A 15,641-nucleotide genomic window follows, 5' to 3' on the forward strand; every position below is an offset into this window, starting at 1 on the left:
CTACCTGGTCATTTACCTCAACAGAGCGTGACCATACAGGTGATCATCATGCAAATTATACGGTGTATCAAAATAGTGGAGGTGATTTGCATATTCGAAAGAAAAGAACAGCTCATGTACATCCAAAGAAAATCAACTTTTATCACAATAAGGTAATGTTATTATGAATGATGTCTCATCATTTTGGCCATTTATGATTATTGTTTCTTACCTTGGGGAATTCAATTATAATACCGTACTGGGCCTATAAAGGGAATTGGTATCTTTAGAATGTACTGCAAATTGTTTGCTCTTTTTAAGAAGTTATTGAAAATGGTACATTCCAATAATTATCAATCTATAATTCAATGATAATTTTGTTCAATTTTCTGTAATTGACCATAATCAATAGAAAGTTACATTGACTATGATTTGACCATTTTACTAGAAATTCATGTTTTTTTTTGTGATTTCTGTTACATATATTTATTTATGTTTGTACATTTAAACAATATCTGAAATTCATGCATTTAGCTCATCTTTTAAATCGACTTTTTCAAACTTGTGTTGTCTAGGAAGTGAATATAAAATCAGGCATGACTGTTCCTCATTTGATACAAATAAGTGAAGAGATACCACTTGGTGGACGAGACCATAGGTTAGTAATCTTATGTTCCCAACATCTGTCTGTATTCTCACGGTTTAAAGGGCAAATCCGGGAATATATAGTATATAAAAAATGCTTATCTCTGAACACATCCTGTAGTTAATCATCTAATATTCAGTTTAACAAACTAATTTGGTCATCGAAAAAAAATTAGGAAAAATAATAGGCCTATAACAACATATTAACTTTATACATATGTTATCAACATTATATCAACTTTAAACGAAAATCCCTACAGACATTTTGATGTGCAAGTGTCTATTACATTTCTAATTTTAATTTATATTCTATTAAAGTGAAGGGGCTGGAACCAAACATTTTGAGCCATTGGAAAAACCAAAGCATATTAAAGATGAACAAGAGCCGTGTAAGTTGACCAGTACAATTCTGGTCACTTTTCCTACAGATACTTTTTAAAAAGCTTAAGCCTAGACTAACAAACTAGTTGAAGTTTGATGTACCCACATAAGGTAGTGACATTACATCATCATCAAATCTACAGTACCTACCCCTACTAAGGACACACTTTAGGACCCAACAAAGTATCCCTTTCATGAGAGTGTCCCATGAATAGAGATTGGTCGTAGTGTTAAAACATATCCATGACCTCTCATTCGTTTTACAGGAATGTCCCCTTAATAGAGGTATCTCCTAAATATGGATGTCCTAAAGGAGGGGTTTTATTGTGCTCTAATTTGACATAAATATAAAAGTTGTATACAGTATTCGATATTAAAATATAAATTGTTTTCCTCTAGTACCGGACATGAGTGTTTACGCAGACAGTACAATGAAGTTCTTGACAGCAATTCCTGCAAGGGCGCCATCAAGACCAGAGCATCTGATTGAAGATACAATAGAAGTTGGAAAGGTAAGAAAATAATTTAGAAACATATATTGATATTTATCTAATTATAATGTAGGTAGGCAGATGACAAGGAAGGTATATAGTAGTGACCCTTATGTACATTATTTTGTTAAATTGTTTGTATGTTATGTTTTAAAATGTTTCTTGAGAGCTTGAGATAAAAAGAATTACCATAGCTTTGAATGATGTTTTCAGGGTTTTGACTTTCATGATGAGGATGTGGCAGAAGAAGAGACCATGCAACACATCAGAGGAAATCTAACCTGTCTACGAGAAAACGACAATGCAAAACGTGAGTCATGTATTTATTTATAAAATAACAATTCTATAGGTATCAATGACTGGATCTTAATGGAAATGTAAATAAATTAAACAAAGGGCTAAATCAAAACGATTTCAAACAGCCAGAAATAAATTGAAAAGCATTTTAGGTATTCACACTAACCCTTCCAAAGTGCAATATACTATTTATATTTATATATAGAAAGCATGCCAACACTTTATTATTATTGGATTATGGGCTACACGCATACAAGCAATAGGCCTACATTTTATTTATTAACAGTCTGTCCGGATTTACACAGTAAATACAACATCTTATATCCCCTAGGTCTAAGCATCACCCAGAAAATATTTTTATTTTTCAGTTTCAAACAAGATTGGTTTGTGCTACGGTGGACTTTGCATGGCATTAGAGAAGTTATCATACAAGCAGATAAAACAACTTGCTCATCCTTACTTCACCAAACCACCAAGGTATTTGTAACCTCAATAATGAGGTCAAAAAACAATGATTTTAGTGGTTGGACCTAATTAGTCAAAGCATAAGATAAGATAAGATAACACAGGCTACCAGTACACATACCTGTGAGACTCAAGACTCAACCTAAGTATCAGAAATATATTAGGCCTACCATGCAGCTATCTAATTTCATACCTCCAAGGGCCTACTATATGCTGCAAAACGGTACGCTTTTTAGGAACAGATTTTCCCACACCAAAGCTCCATTGTTTCAGATCTTTGTGTTATATTACAGATCCAATTTGTTTGGTTTTTGTAAACATCTCGGTCAAATAAAACAGCATATTTATAAGTTTGTATACAAATGTATAGCATGATGCCTTATAGGCTCAAATGAGGTACATTAATATTACCTGGAACTAGTTTTAATTTGAATATATAATTTGCCCAAATACTAATATAGACAAATATGAAAATGCAACCTCAGAAAAAGTCAATAAGCAGTTTATTGTTTATTTTCTATATTACCACTCCATCAATCATAATAATATTTTTTTGTAGCACCTCTCAGGATGAAATGGATAGAAACTTTCTATTGGATGGCATTGCTGGGATTCGAACCAACTACAACCATGACCTTTTAACTGACCTCGTTTTCAACGCCCCCAATCGGAATCCAGAGTTGATGATTCGTTTACTTGAGCATGTGCCGTTCTTTCAAACCATAAAATCTCAGGTATTCAAAAAATCAGAAAAATTTAAATCCATAATAAATGTTCAAAGGCACTTGGCAGTTAAAGATGTATTGTCCCCCAAAAACATGAAAAATGAAGATTAATTAAATCATATTTTGAAAAGGTTATTTTGTAGTTAATTACAAAATATGTTTTCACTTATAAAATAACATAATAAATAGTTAAATTCAACCAAAAATCCATTGGCTGGCAGCCAATTTGACCATTTGTTGCTTTAAATTGCAGTTTTTTTCAGGTAAATACATTTTTTTTAGATCCAATTTTTGGTGAAAGTGGATAACTATTATGTGACATTGATATGGCATATTCAACAGAAAAACTGTTACAAATTATTTTTCAGGGGGATAATACATCTTTAAATAGAAAGTGTTTTATATAGTACAGGTAATAACTGTACTATACAATTGTTGTTATGTATCTCTTGTGTATAGTGGTCATATTGCTTTATTTGTTTACTACTGTATATAGTTTTAATGTATTGTATTGATATTTTTAATGTTTTATATATTGTATGTGTTTTTAATCATCAAGGAAAACAAATTTCATGTTTTTGTTGTGTTCATGACAATAAAGATTTATCTTATCTTATTGGTTTAGTTTTGTTATAATCACTGTTTATGCCTAAATGTTTACAATAAAATTATTTTACCAGCCAAATTTACATGAAATTACAAATTTAAACTTGAGTTTGTTATATGTTTTGCCATTTTTAGAAACTGATTGAAGCTGTTGAACAACTAGCAATTACACAAGCCAGATACAAAGGTATGTTGACTTACCAATTATGACAATCTTGTTATCTTAAAAAATTGTTTTATTGACATCATCAACTGGTACCAAAGAATCTTATCTAATCTAAATACATGCATTTACTTGGTCACTACTGACTTGTTGACACAAAACAAATATTAAGTTTATCTTAATGATAGTTAATGATGGTTTGGGAACAACCCCTAAACACTAATGACCTACAGGCTATGTAAACAATTAACATTTATTATTTAAATGTTACCCTTTCACACATACAAAATGAAGTGGTGATGATTGAAAAATAAATAGGTATTGCTGGTTTGTTGGGTATCTGAGGGGAAATAATTGTTTTATCATATAAATAATATTAATACTTTATATTAAATAATAATATGGAATGAAATAAAATTATATCATTGTAGGCTCTGAGGAGGAAGTGAGACTACGAGAGTTGGCTACTTTTATAATTGGTGCAATTGCGAAGATTCTACGAGAAGAAGGCCGATACAGTGAGGCTGAACAAATAGTTGAGAAAATACATCAGAAAGTTGGAATATTTGGTAATACTGTATATACAATATATATCTTTAAAACAAACATATCTCTTTACTGAAGGAATAAAAATGCGTGTCTAGGGTTACCTCTTGGATTACATTTTTTTTACTGTAACTGTGTTTTTGCATTTGTCAAAGCTGTAGCAAGAAGTTAAAAACAGACTAGGCAAAGATGCTTTTATGACAATTTGTGCTGGGGAATTGGGGTGGGTGGTGAAAATTGAGAATTTCCGACAAGGCGAGCGTTTCCTCATGCTGGCTACGGCCCTGTTTGTTATTTTAATGGTACAGGTAGATAGGCGACTATAAAGTTTGTAGTATAATATATAACAGATGTCAGACAACCAAATTCAACTTTACAAAAATGTTGTTTTTTTTCTGAATAAAGAACATAATAATGGTTTGAAATATCACATACTGATTCCTATGTTAAATATGTTTTTTTAAAAAGATCCATGGCACCATCGACGAAGAAGATCAACAATGTCACATGTCAAGTTGCAACGTTACGAAAGAGATATTGTAGTCTTGCTCGGAGCTTTAGGAAACGCAGCTCATCCGAAATCAGCCGATTACATCTTAAGTTTTACGAATTCAACGGACATTCCAAAATACTTCCAAGAATCTGGGCTGCATGCGCTTGAGAATTTTCATACACCAGAGGTGAGATGTGCTCTTCAATACATATTATATAATACCTAAATAGATTTGATTGGATGATTATGGGTCACACGACATTTCACTTGGCCTGTAGCGTCGTGAAAATATAAATATAAGATATTCATCTTTCACCTCTTGAAATTATTTATACCATTGCACTCATAAACATTTATTATTTGTATAATATTAAATGGTACCAACATCTACTTTGTATGTGTCAGAAAGAGATTACAGTCTTATTTTTCTTGTCGTAGAAAGGAGTTTTTAAAAAACAATATAATATATGTACAATATTTTAATGCTAATTATAAATTACCCTTACAAACTTTTATATACAGGAACTTTACTATACTTCAGTGGTTTATTTTAGTTATCAGTACTTATCATGGCTTTTATTTTCTAGGCTGCTGATGCACTTGTTAGGGCGTGGAAAGCGGAGACAAATCCAAACTTTAAACGAAGCTATAAGAAACTATGTAAAGAGAATCCTGTTGCACACAGCCTAGCATTAAGGTACGTAAAGCAGAATCAGCAACCGATTAAAAAGGACATTTCAGATGTTGATTAATAGTGTCGAATATAATCTTATTTTGATTTTAATTTTAGAACGGAGCCTGATTTTAATGATAGTTTTGTTAAGATAGAGCCAGGTCAATCACTTAATCAGACGGGACATATTCATAGCAGAGGAAAGCGGTCTGCGCGAAAGGCATTGCAGTTGTTAATACCTTTGATAGAACATTTAACAGACAAAGAAGAAGGAGATAGGTTTATTGGAGGGAATTATGGCGGCACATCAAGTTCTACAATGGATATACTCTCAGGTAGTAAAGTTATCATAACTTATTGAAAGTAAAAGAGGTATTTACCCTCAAAAAGGCGTATGAGTTCAATAAAAGTTATCAACCAACATTCGCTGTTTTGAGGTTCTATCCTTCCCAGATGTTTTACAGTCTCTTGCATAGTGCTCAAAGCCCCTAAACGCTTTACATTACTACCCCAATCATTGGATCAATACATATGGACAGCTCCCATAATCTTGCAGCTAGCACAGCTAGTGCAGTTGTGTTTTTATCATACCAGGTGTCCATTTTGACACCTGGGTGGAGAGAGGCAAGTAAAGTATAAAGGACATAAGCAATGATGATCCCAAGACGCACTTTTTAAGTCATAGTGTCTCTAATTTAAAGCGCTGTTTACACTATCAAACTAGTTTGACAAAAAATATGGTAGTGATATGATTTTTTTTGTCACATAAAATTTGATAGTGTAGACAGAGCTTTAGACATTATTATTTTTGTTTGCATTTTGCAGATCCACAGGCAACCACATCAATATATGATATCTCCACATTTGGAGCTTTTAAGTTTTTACTCAGAATGTTTAGTCCATATGAAAACTTTAGGGCATCGTTTCAAGAGGCTCACTTACATTTGGCATCATTGTACAATATGAATATATTAGAGGTAAATTAATACTTTTTCCTTGCCTTGGAATAGCTTAGGTCCCTGTACTGAGTACCAAAATGTACAGTTATAATAGCTGTATTAAAAGACAACTATGACCGAGGACCATATTTTAACAACGTATTAGGGATGTACATATGATTTCAGAACAATCGCGAGAATAAGGATATCGCCGCACACGCTTGCCGTACAGCCGTGTCCGTAAATTGCTGTGACGTCACAGGTACATGGCAAAATTTACGTCATGGCAAAGTCTGGCAAATCGCGAAAATTTCTAGCAAACACACTTTGTAAATAAATCGTAAAAATATAAATGTTGATTTTTTTTATTGTTTCTTTTGCTTATCTGTACTCATTAAGTAGATTTTGCGATGCACCTGTGACGTCACAGTAATTTACGGCGACGGTTGTACAGCGAGCGCGTGCGACGATATCCTTAATCTCACAAATTTTCTGAAATTATATGTACATTCCTATAACATTGTAAAAATATGGTCCTCGGTTAAGTTTTCCTTTAAATGCTCAGATATCCAAGGTTAAAAAATAGCTTAGGCCTACTGTAAGTACCAAATATGCACTGTAATAATAGCTGTATCACTGAGAGATCTGAGTTTTTAAAATAGACTAGGCCTCCTGTACAAAGTACCAAAGATGTATTGTTACCTAGTGATGAGGTCCAAGTTTAAAAATAAGGTAGGCCATACATGCAAACTTGAGACAAGCACAAACCTTTCTTGTGTTGGCAATTGCTAGTACAATATATTTTGTCAAGAAAAATTTATCAAATCTTTTTCAAATAACAAGATAATTCGGAACATTTATTTTATTTGTATTAAGGATTACGGAGTGGATGTGTTAGCAAACGCCATACGCCGATTGGATCAGCTTCTCTCGTGGCTCATCCCTAAACTTATAGATGCCATCAATATGGTTATTGGCTCATTAAACTTAGGACTGGACTTGTCTGTTGGAAAACTCGTAGACTGTTACCTGATTCTGTTAGATGAAACAACGGTAAGGAATATGGTCTACTACATGTCTTTCTCTATTTATAAAGTATTGTATTGCAACTTTTCTTGCCGGCCTCAGAAACTGATTTCAATTTGTGAGAAAATTGTTTGTGTAATATTCATGCAAGATCAGTTGTACAATAAAACACACATTTCTCACACAAACTACACAGTGATGTGTATTATTTAATGATTATTTAGAATACAGTTGAACTTCTTATTCAGGGGACACCCCTATTATATGGGCACTTCTCTATGAAACGAACAAGAGGCAATATATATTGTATTAAAGCCAACCCTTATTCAGGGCACACCCCTATTAAGGGGATACCTCATTGACTCCTTGGGTCCTGAAGGTGTCCTCTTAATAGAGATCCTACTGTATTACCATTTACAGAAACTGCCATATGCTGAGGTTCTGGATGAACTTGGAGTAATAGACCTCGACAATGTCCCTGAGGAGATTTTAGTTGCTGTCTACTTAATTCGAAATGGGGAACAACTAACTGCAGATGTTAAGGCAGACCTTATTCAGTATTTGGAGGTATTTATATTTATCTGTTTCACAAACTTGTTTCTTTTTTTGGCGAACAAGTTTTTATTTTTTTTTTCAATTATACATTTATACATGAACAGTTTTAATAATCAATAATTTTAACATAAATTGAATAATCAAGAACATAAACAAACTGTTGATAGGACCACAAACTAGGAGGCGGAGCCTTGTCTCGTGAGGACCCTGGAAAGAACAACTAAAAGATGTATGCTCTACTTTTAATTTTTGTGAATATATAAAGATTTTGATTAATTTGAGACTAAATTTCATTTGATGTTAACTTTATCTTTGCAAAAGATAGGTTTAATATATACTCTGCCGTGCATAGTTAATTAAATGTACTATTTTTATATTAATTGCCTATTGTATACATATATTTTTTTTAATGAATTTTAACTTTGTGGCATTTGTTAGTCTTTTTCTTTTTTAGATAATAAATATACCTGAATTACTTGTTAAATGTTGTTGCTATTGCATTTATATTATGTTAATGACCATTTTATGTATCAATGGTAATATTTGTTTATTTTGTCTAGGAATACATGGGGCAGTTTCTAGTTGAACTTCCATGGGATGTCCAGCAAATTTACAAAACCGTAAAAGCTATGAAAGCTATTGTAGAAAATTTCCACGACAATCCTAAAGAAGCTATTACTGACCTTCTGAAGATGTTTGATAAGTATGAACTTAAAATTGATTTCATTTTATCCAATTTCTATAAAGATTGTTGTTGTTTGTAAGATATAGTATTTGTAATAATTTCACATAAAAAATCCTTATTCCAAGATTATTAACGAAAAGATTTACAAGGTTTTCTTATTTTGATGCTGTCAGTGTCACCTGTTAAATTCATTGTCGTATTGCATTGTTTTATTACTAAGTAAATTCTATTGTTTTTGTTATAAATTGGGAAAATCATAATTTTTTTTAGGACTGAACAAGCATTGAATAAGTTTACAGAACAAAAAAAAAGAATTGAAGAGAAGATTCAAAGTTTAAAAGGTAAGCATAATGTCTAAAATAAACTATTTAAGAAGTAAGTACAGTATGTACTAACTAGATTAATATTGCATACAAATTCATTTTGTAGAGGGAGAAGATTGTTAATGAGGAGAAGATTGGCCAACCTATTCAGGGGACACCCCTATGAAGAGAAAACTTGGCTCCTGAACAAGTTGGCTATAGTGTTAAAACATATACTGTAGTTCCCTCTCACTCATTTCAGTAATAGGGGTAATCCCCTGAATAGGAGTGTCCTCTGAATAAGTTGTATGTATTGTTAAAACATATAGTTCCCTCTCACAGGTCTTCAGCCAGAGTGGTACAAAGATATTAGAAATGTTGTAGAAGAAAAGAAAGCATTAATAAGAGAAATCGATGAAAAGCTTAGAACAGAGCTTGAGGATTGGGCAAATGAGGTAAGTTTACAATGATATGATGTATTCTTCTGAATGTTTGTATCTCATTTGCCTCGTCCTCCGCATAGGATGTAAAGCTGTTGATCCCGTGTACTAATAGTTTACGTTCTCCTAGTGTGCTGGTAGGCACTGCACTGCTGGCTGCCGTGGGTCGTAGACGGCCTAATCCGAATTTCCTCAGTTTCCAGTTAAGCTCAAGGACCTGTATAAATACCTTTACTTTTATTACTTTGGCAACTTTATCATGATACAATATAATTGATGATGATGTTCTTTAAAAATCTATGCCTTATATTTTTGTAAATCTTCGGTAATGAAACAGGATTAGTTTGAATGTTAGTTTCCTTTGCATAATATAAAAATTATTTATAATTTAGAACATTCAACAACGGAAGATCTTAAATCTGGTTAGAACTGCTTTGAACCGGACCAATGACACGCTCGCGAAGATCAAACAGATCTCAGAACCTTTCAAGGAAGCTCTCAGCAACTTTACTGCCCGGATGGAACACCTAAACGAAACAGTCATAAACATCTTAAAAGGAGTGTAAGACACAATTGTAATTTTTAAATATTAATTACATTTTTTATAAGTAGTTTATATCAGCTGCTGCTTTTACGGATTTTTTTTAGAGATTTTCCAACTGATATAAACTTCTTAAATAATTGTAAAACATTTGCAAAATGTGTTAATTTAATTAAATTTCATATTTATTTTAATAGCCAAATAGCATGGACCTTACAAACACAAAAAAAAAACAGCATTTTGTGTAGTTGTATAAAATACAAGATGATAACATAATAAAAAATGTGTATTTAATAATTTTTTAATTTCTAACTTAATTATTTGCTTAGTACAATGACATTATTTACACATGTTTTTTCAATTTATGATATAACAGGATTGACAGCGGACGATTTGAAATTGAGGAGATTTTTGGTGTTCGTTTCCATCAAACCTTTCCACGAGTCTTCCGTGAGCAATCTGATATTTGTCCAGATGATGGTTTTTATCCCACTACAAATTCTTATAGATTCAGCGACTATGGAGTAGACTTACTAATTGGAAAAAATCAACCGGTAAAACATTTAAAATAAAATACAATAAATGGTGTTTGAAAGAAGTCATAAAACTTATTTACGATACTGCAACCAAGGCAATCTATCAACAGGATGCTGAGCTCCAAAGATCAAAGGCTTCATCTGTGGCTGCGACATTATCAGTTCTATGTTGCTCGGAGAATATGTACATAGTACAGTACTGTTGGTATTTTCGCAGCAAGACATAAGATCAAAGGACTGTTACGAGTTCCTATCTTGGCAATGAAATCTCAGTGTCCTGTTATTAAGCTCTGTCTACTCTATCAAACTTTTTATGACAAAAAAATTTGATGTGCCCATATATGGACATGATGATGTCATATCACTATACCATATTTCGGCATATCACTACCATGTTTGGACACATCAAACTTTTTTTGTCAAAACAGTTGAGGACATACAAATAATTAGTCTTTGAGTAAATGCTTAAAATTACTATTAAAAAAAAAACATCCCTTTTTGTGATTTTTTATTTACTCAGAGTTTACGTTTGTTCTTTAAATTATTTATTTTTTTGCAGATTGTAACTCCTCTGTCAGGTTTTATTACCTTACTGGGTAATGAAAAAATCCAACTTGACATCACAAGTGGTTCAATAACAGATACCATCTTGACCATTGACAACATACTGCCACAACAATGGGTGTCTGATACACCAGTCAAGGTATGCATATTGTTTTCTTGTATTTTGTTCCCTTGTTTCATTATGGTCTGTTTGTACGTTTCTTTTTCAAGGGTTTGCATGTGATAAGAAATAATTTTCTTTAATACATTATAATACAACTTGTTAAATCTTTCATATTTCTCATATTGTATTGGAATTGTTAAAATGTTTTAAATGTACACCAACAAAAGATGCAATATAGTTGATGTCTTTTATACTAGAACAATAACAAACAAACAATAAAAAATAAATAATAAATAAAAATAAACAACAAAGGATGTTAGATAAATTTTCATCCCAAAACTATTATGGATAACCATTTACTGTCTTCAATAAAAATAATGTCCCATCAATAGGAACAATGCATATGATCACAACATCATTTAATAGGACAGAAGACAAATCTTTTGTACAATAGTTCTAGGATGAAACTTGAATAGTTATTTTGTCTAACTTTCTGTAGGAAAAATGAATGTTTTAGTTATCTTCATTTTTTTCATCCTAGTATAAAACAGGTCTTCAACCTGTTCTGATTAGTTTAAAAATCAAGCAATTGCTGTCTAGAACCATGAAGAAATCAATGTTCTCCATGCTGGAACCAACAGACCGATGCAAAAATATTTTATTAAATGTTTTCAATTACTTTTTTTTAAACTAAAATCTAATAGAATTTCAGTCTGAAATAATTGTTTGTTTTTGTTATTTTGTCAATTTTAGGTCTACAAAGGAGATGGGATAGGATTCGCTTCAAGGTCAAATTGTCAACCAAATAACTATATTCACGTTGTTATGAAGAAACAAAATAACGGTGAAACTGGTTACATAGATCCATCGCCATTTCTAGAGAAAGTTGATCTGAAATGTCCAAAGTTTGACTTTGGAAGAAACTCTTATTTGATCAAGTACAAGGTGTGGCCTTTTTTATATATAATTATTTTACTAATATTTATTAATCCAAAGACAATTGGAAAAACAACAATGCTGTCAGTAGCTAGATCTCAATGGAGATGCAAATAAAATAAGCACTGAAAAAAATGCTATTGGATATCAGTGGCTGGATCTCAGTGGAGAAACAAACAAAATAAATAGAAAGCTAAATTTAAAAAATAAAGACCAAAAGCTAAATCAAAATGGTAAAGTAAAAGAAAGAAATGAATTTATGGTTTTAGTTATGTTTAAATAAAGGTACAATAAACAAAAACAAAATTCTTGCCTCATAATGTTATCTCTTTAGCAATACAATAAAGTTGCACTATTTTATATATATATATACAGTCAACTCTCCCAATACCGGACTCTCTGAAAACCAGAAACTCTCCCAATACCAGACTTTTTTTGAGGACCAAAAGGTCCCAAATTTATTTTTACCATTAAAAACACATTCCGAATACCAGACTTTCCGGAAAACCAGACTTATTTGGCCGGCCCAAAGGTGTCCGGTATTGGGAGAGTTGACTGTATATGTTTTTAAAAGTGTTTTAAATGTATTTTTAGAAGCATTTTTAATGTATTAATTAAAACTATTTTCTATCTGTACCTTGTCAAGGAAGACAATGTTGTGCTCTTGATTTATCTTATTACATTGTTAAGCTCTGTTTACACTATCAAACTTTATGTGACAAAGAAAATGTGATGTGCCTATATATGGACATGATAATGTCATATCACTACCATATTTGGGCACACTTTTTATGTCAAACTAGTTTCATAGTGTAGACAAAGCTTTAGTAGCGTTAATTTAATAATGTACTGAGTTATAATATTCTATTATTGTTGCAGGGGATTACTATTATGAAAGAAAATCTGATTCCAACTACACCATACTCTGAAGATTCTACTCCAGCCAGATCATCTCCACCACCTACAGACACGATCCCAATTGAGCAACATGCAGTTTTAACAGCTGGAGCTTCCATACAGAGTATAAACTTTTATTTATAATTATTATTATTATTATTATAAGTAATTCATATTAAGGAGATTTAAGTTTCTTTATTGGCTTTTCTTGTATGTTTTCCAGTCTCAATTTATTTTCAATGTTTACTAATGGTTTTACAATGGTTTAAATTTACTATACCTCAAGTTCACTTCTCTAATTTCACGGAAAATCTAAGACACTGCTGCCAATATTGGTGGAAAATAGAAATAGAAATAGGTCACAAGTTAAGATATGTTTTTATTGGTTCAATTTAAAATATTATGAAAACAGGATATAAAAAACATACAATATGAAATAGCATACCTTATATTTGAATTACTAATCTTTTATTTCATGTCACTTAAGGTCCAGCAACGTTTTCATCTGTCATTGGTTTACCTGAGCCTACCTCTGCTGGTCCTTCATTGGGGTCGTTCAGCTTTGCTGATATTTCAATGTGTTCAGTTATGGAAGCAATTGAGCTGTTGAAAGATAACAAACTTAAACAGAAAGTTATTGATACCTTGATTGACTTTAAGGTAATCAAAAATATTTATTGGAATAAAAAATGTTGGAATAATAGTAAAGTTACAGAATAAACAATATTCTGTTGGAGCAACTTTTTTTTTACTGTAATAGAATATGATTTTAAATTGTTACAATGTAGACGTTTATATTTGTTTGGTCATGCTTGCCAAAAAACAATAGTACAGTATGATTTACATTAAAAATTATTTCTTAAAAGGTAGTAACATCGAAATTGAGTTAAAATCAATTAATAAAATAATAATGATACTACGTTCTATTTATTTCCTATCAGTCTAAAATCGATGGTCTCCAGAATTTTCTACCAAATCAACTCACCGACGATTATTTGAGAACACTTCTACAAGAAAGAGGCTTGCCAATATGGGGCGACCGGTTAGAACTATTGGCCAGATTTAGTCAACCAGACAACTGTAAGATTTAGATACCTTTTTAAAATTTGTTTGTCATTCTATCTCTGTTACTTTTTCAAAATCAACTCTTTTAACATAGAAAAACATTTTACAATATTACTAAACATTGTTAATATTCGAACATACTAATTGTTAATTATAACACACCCAAGTAGATTCTTGTCATTTGATTGTGGGTCACATATGATATTAAATATTACACTAGCACTATCAACGTTGTAAACAATGAAGTACTGCAATTTTGCGGTGGGAATCTAATTGCACTCATAAACATGAATTCTTTGTATAGTTTTATACAAACAAGATATAAATTGATGTTTTACTGAGTTTGTATCTAATATATCAACAGTATGCCCATTGCTGATGGTGGCTATGCGAAGAACGGACTACTGTCGATTTGAACGTAACTGCTTAGGTGTCGAGTGTCGTATTCCGATAGAATACAAATCAAACGTATATCCTCTGACTGTGTTTGTCCGCTATAATCCTGATACTGAAGAACTTGATATAGGACTAGGGGAACACAACATTACAAATATCATGCCAGATCCTCTTGGTAAGCAAACAGGTTGATTTTTTATTTATGTACTATTTGTTCTACGCTAGTTATTAAGAATCCATATCAAACTCTATTGCAGTTTATACTGCAGTAATTACTTTTGACTGTTTAGTAAGCTATACACTAGGAATATATTGCAGTAGCAAAATTTAGTTTACTGCAGTAACTTCAGTATAAAAAATGACATGATTGTTTTTTGAATTTTCAGAAATATCAAAGGAAGTAGTTCTATTAGAAGGTGGGTGGAAACAATTTGGCAAAGAGCTCATTGTTGGGTAAGAACGTGATTTCATAAACTCTTTATTAAGCCTACTAATACTTTTCATCCACTATTCATTTTAGTGTCTTTTCTCTTCTCTTCTTCTTTTTTAAGGAGCAAACTTCATAGTTGAAGGCTACTGCTCCACTAAGGGTCCCATTGTGACATCGGCAGCTAACTACGGCGCCAATGCGTCTGTCCACGACAGTGTGTGTGTATGAATGAACTAGTACACCGGGGTAACCCCCTACTCATCTCGAAAGATGTACTAGGTTCTTTAAAGTGCACATGAGCCAGATGTACACTGGACCTACGGTTTATAGTCCTTATCCGAGAAGAATTTTAATATATAGCTTGAGTTTTGCCTTCTTGATAGACTAGCAACTTATTTCTATATAATTTTGTATTTCTGACATGCTAACCTACCTACTTTAATTGTAAACAGATATTCGGCAGGTTTAGAAAATGGTGAACTGTACATAGATATGAAGTGTCAGCTGTGTTCAGTCTCTGATCGTGATGACTGTGAACCTGTCAAAGACATATTAACAGATATGCTCATTCCAATACCATTCCGTTATCCTAATGGTAGTTTAGCATGGAAAGACAGTAAGTAATAACATTATCTCTCATAGGATGTATTCCACTTTGGGGAATTAGGGGGCTATCCCCGGTACCGTATAAAATAATTGTTTTTTGTTTGTTCTTGTACGATATATGGTATCCAAATAAATCACATCAAATCTACCAACATTT

At 32.1% G+C, this 15,641-nt stretch overlaps 1 protein-coding gene across 1 annotated transcript; it reads left to right on the forward strand.

The window, feature by feature from the left end:
* Positions 1 to 575: 575 nt before the first annotated feature.
* LOC140058332 (uncharacterized) lies at positions 576 to 15,502 on the forward strand. The gene is made up of 27 exons (XM_072103895.1): positions 576 to 637; positions 943 to 1,013; positions 1,405 to 1,517; positions 1,710 to 1,806; positions 2,162 to 2,270; positions 2,818 to 2,992; positions 3,725 to 3,776; positions 4,184 to 4,321; positions 4,767 to 4,978; positions 5,379 to 5,488; positions 5,582 to 5,799; positions 6,290 to 6,441; positions 7,279 to 7,455; positions 7,849 to 7,995; positions 8,544 to 8,686; positions 8,939 to 9,009; positions 9,313 to 9,425; positions 9,803 to 9,972; positions 10,328 to 10,505; positions 11,047 to 11,190; positions 11,908 to 12,099; positions 12,970 to 13,111; positions 13,475 to 13,647; positions 13,929 to 14,067; positions 14,417 to 14,623; positions 14,835 to 14,901; positions 15,331 to 15,502. Exons 1-27 carry the CDS (start codon positions 576 to 578, stop codon positions 15,500 to 15,502), a joined length of 3,744 nt encoding a protein of 1,247 aa, XP_071959996.1.
* Positions 15,503 to 15,641: the final 139 nt, after the last annotated feature.

The sequence above is a fragment of the Antedon mediterranea genome, chromosome 9 (assembly GCF_964355755.1).
Source record: "Antedon mediterranea chromosome 9, ecAntMedi1.1, whole genome shotgun sequence".
Lineage (NCBI taxonomy): Eukaryota > Metazoa > Echinodermata > Crinoidea > Comatulida > Antedonidae > Antedon > Antedon mediterranea.

What these genes read in the sequence shown, in the direction of transcription:
- LOC140058332 (XM_072103895.1), top strand. Translation starts at nt 576, where the DNA reads ATGACTGTTCCTCATTTGATACAAATAAGTGAAGAGATACCACTTGGT. An exon ending in AGAAAACGACAATGCAAAAC is followed by an intron (nt 1,807 to 2,161) that starts GTGAGTCATGTA and finishes TTTATTTTTCAG; the next exon opens with TTTCAAACAAGATTGGTTTG. An exon ending in GAAGATTCAAAGTTTAAAAG is followed by an intron (nt 9,010 to 9,312) that starts GTAAGCATAATG and finishes TCCCTCTCACAG; the next exon opens with GTCTTCAGCCAGAGTGGTAC.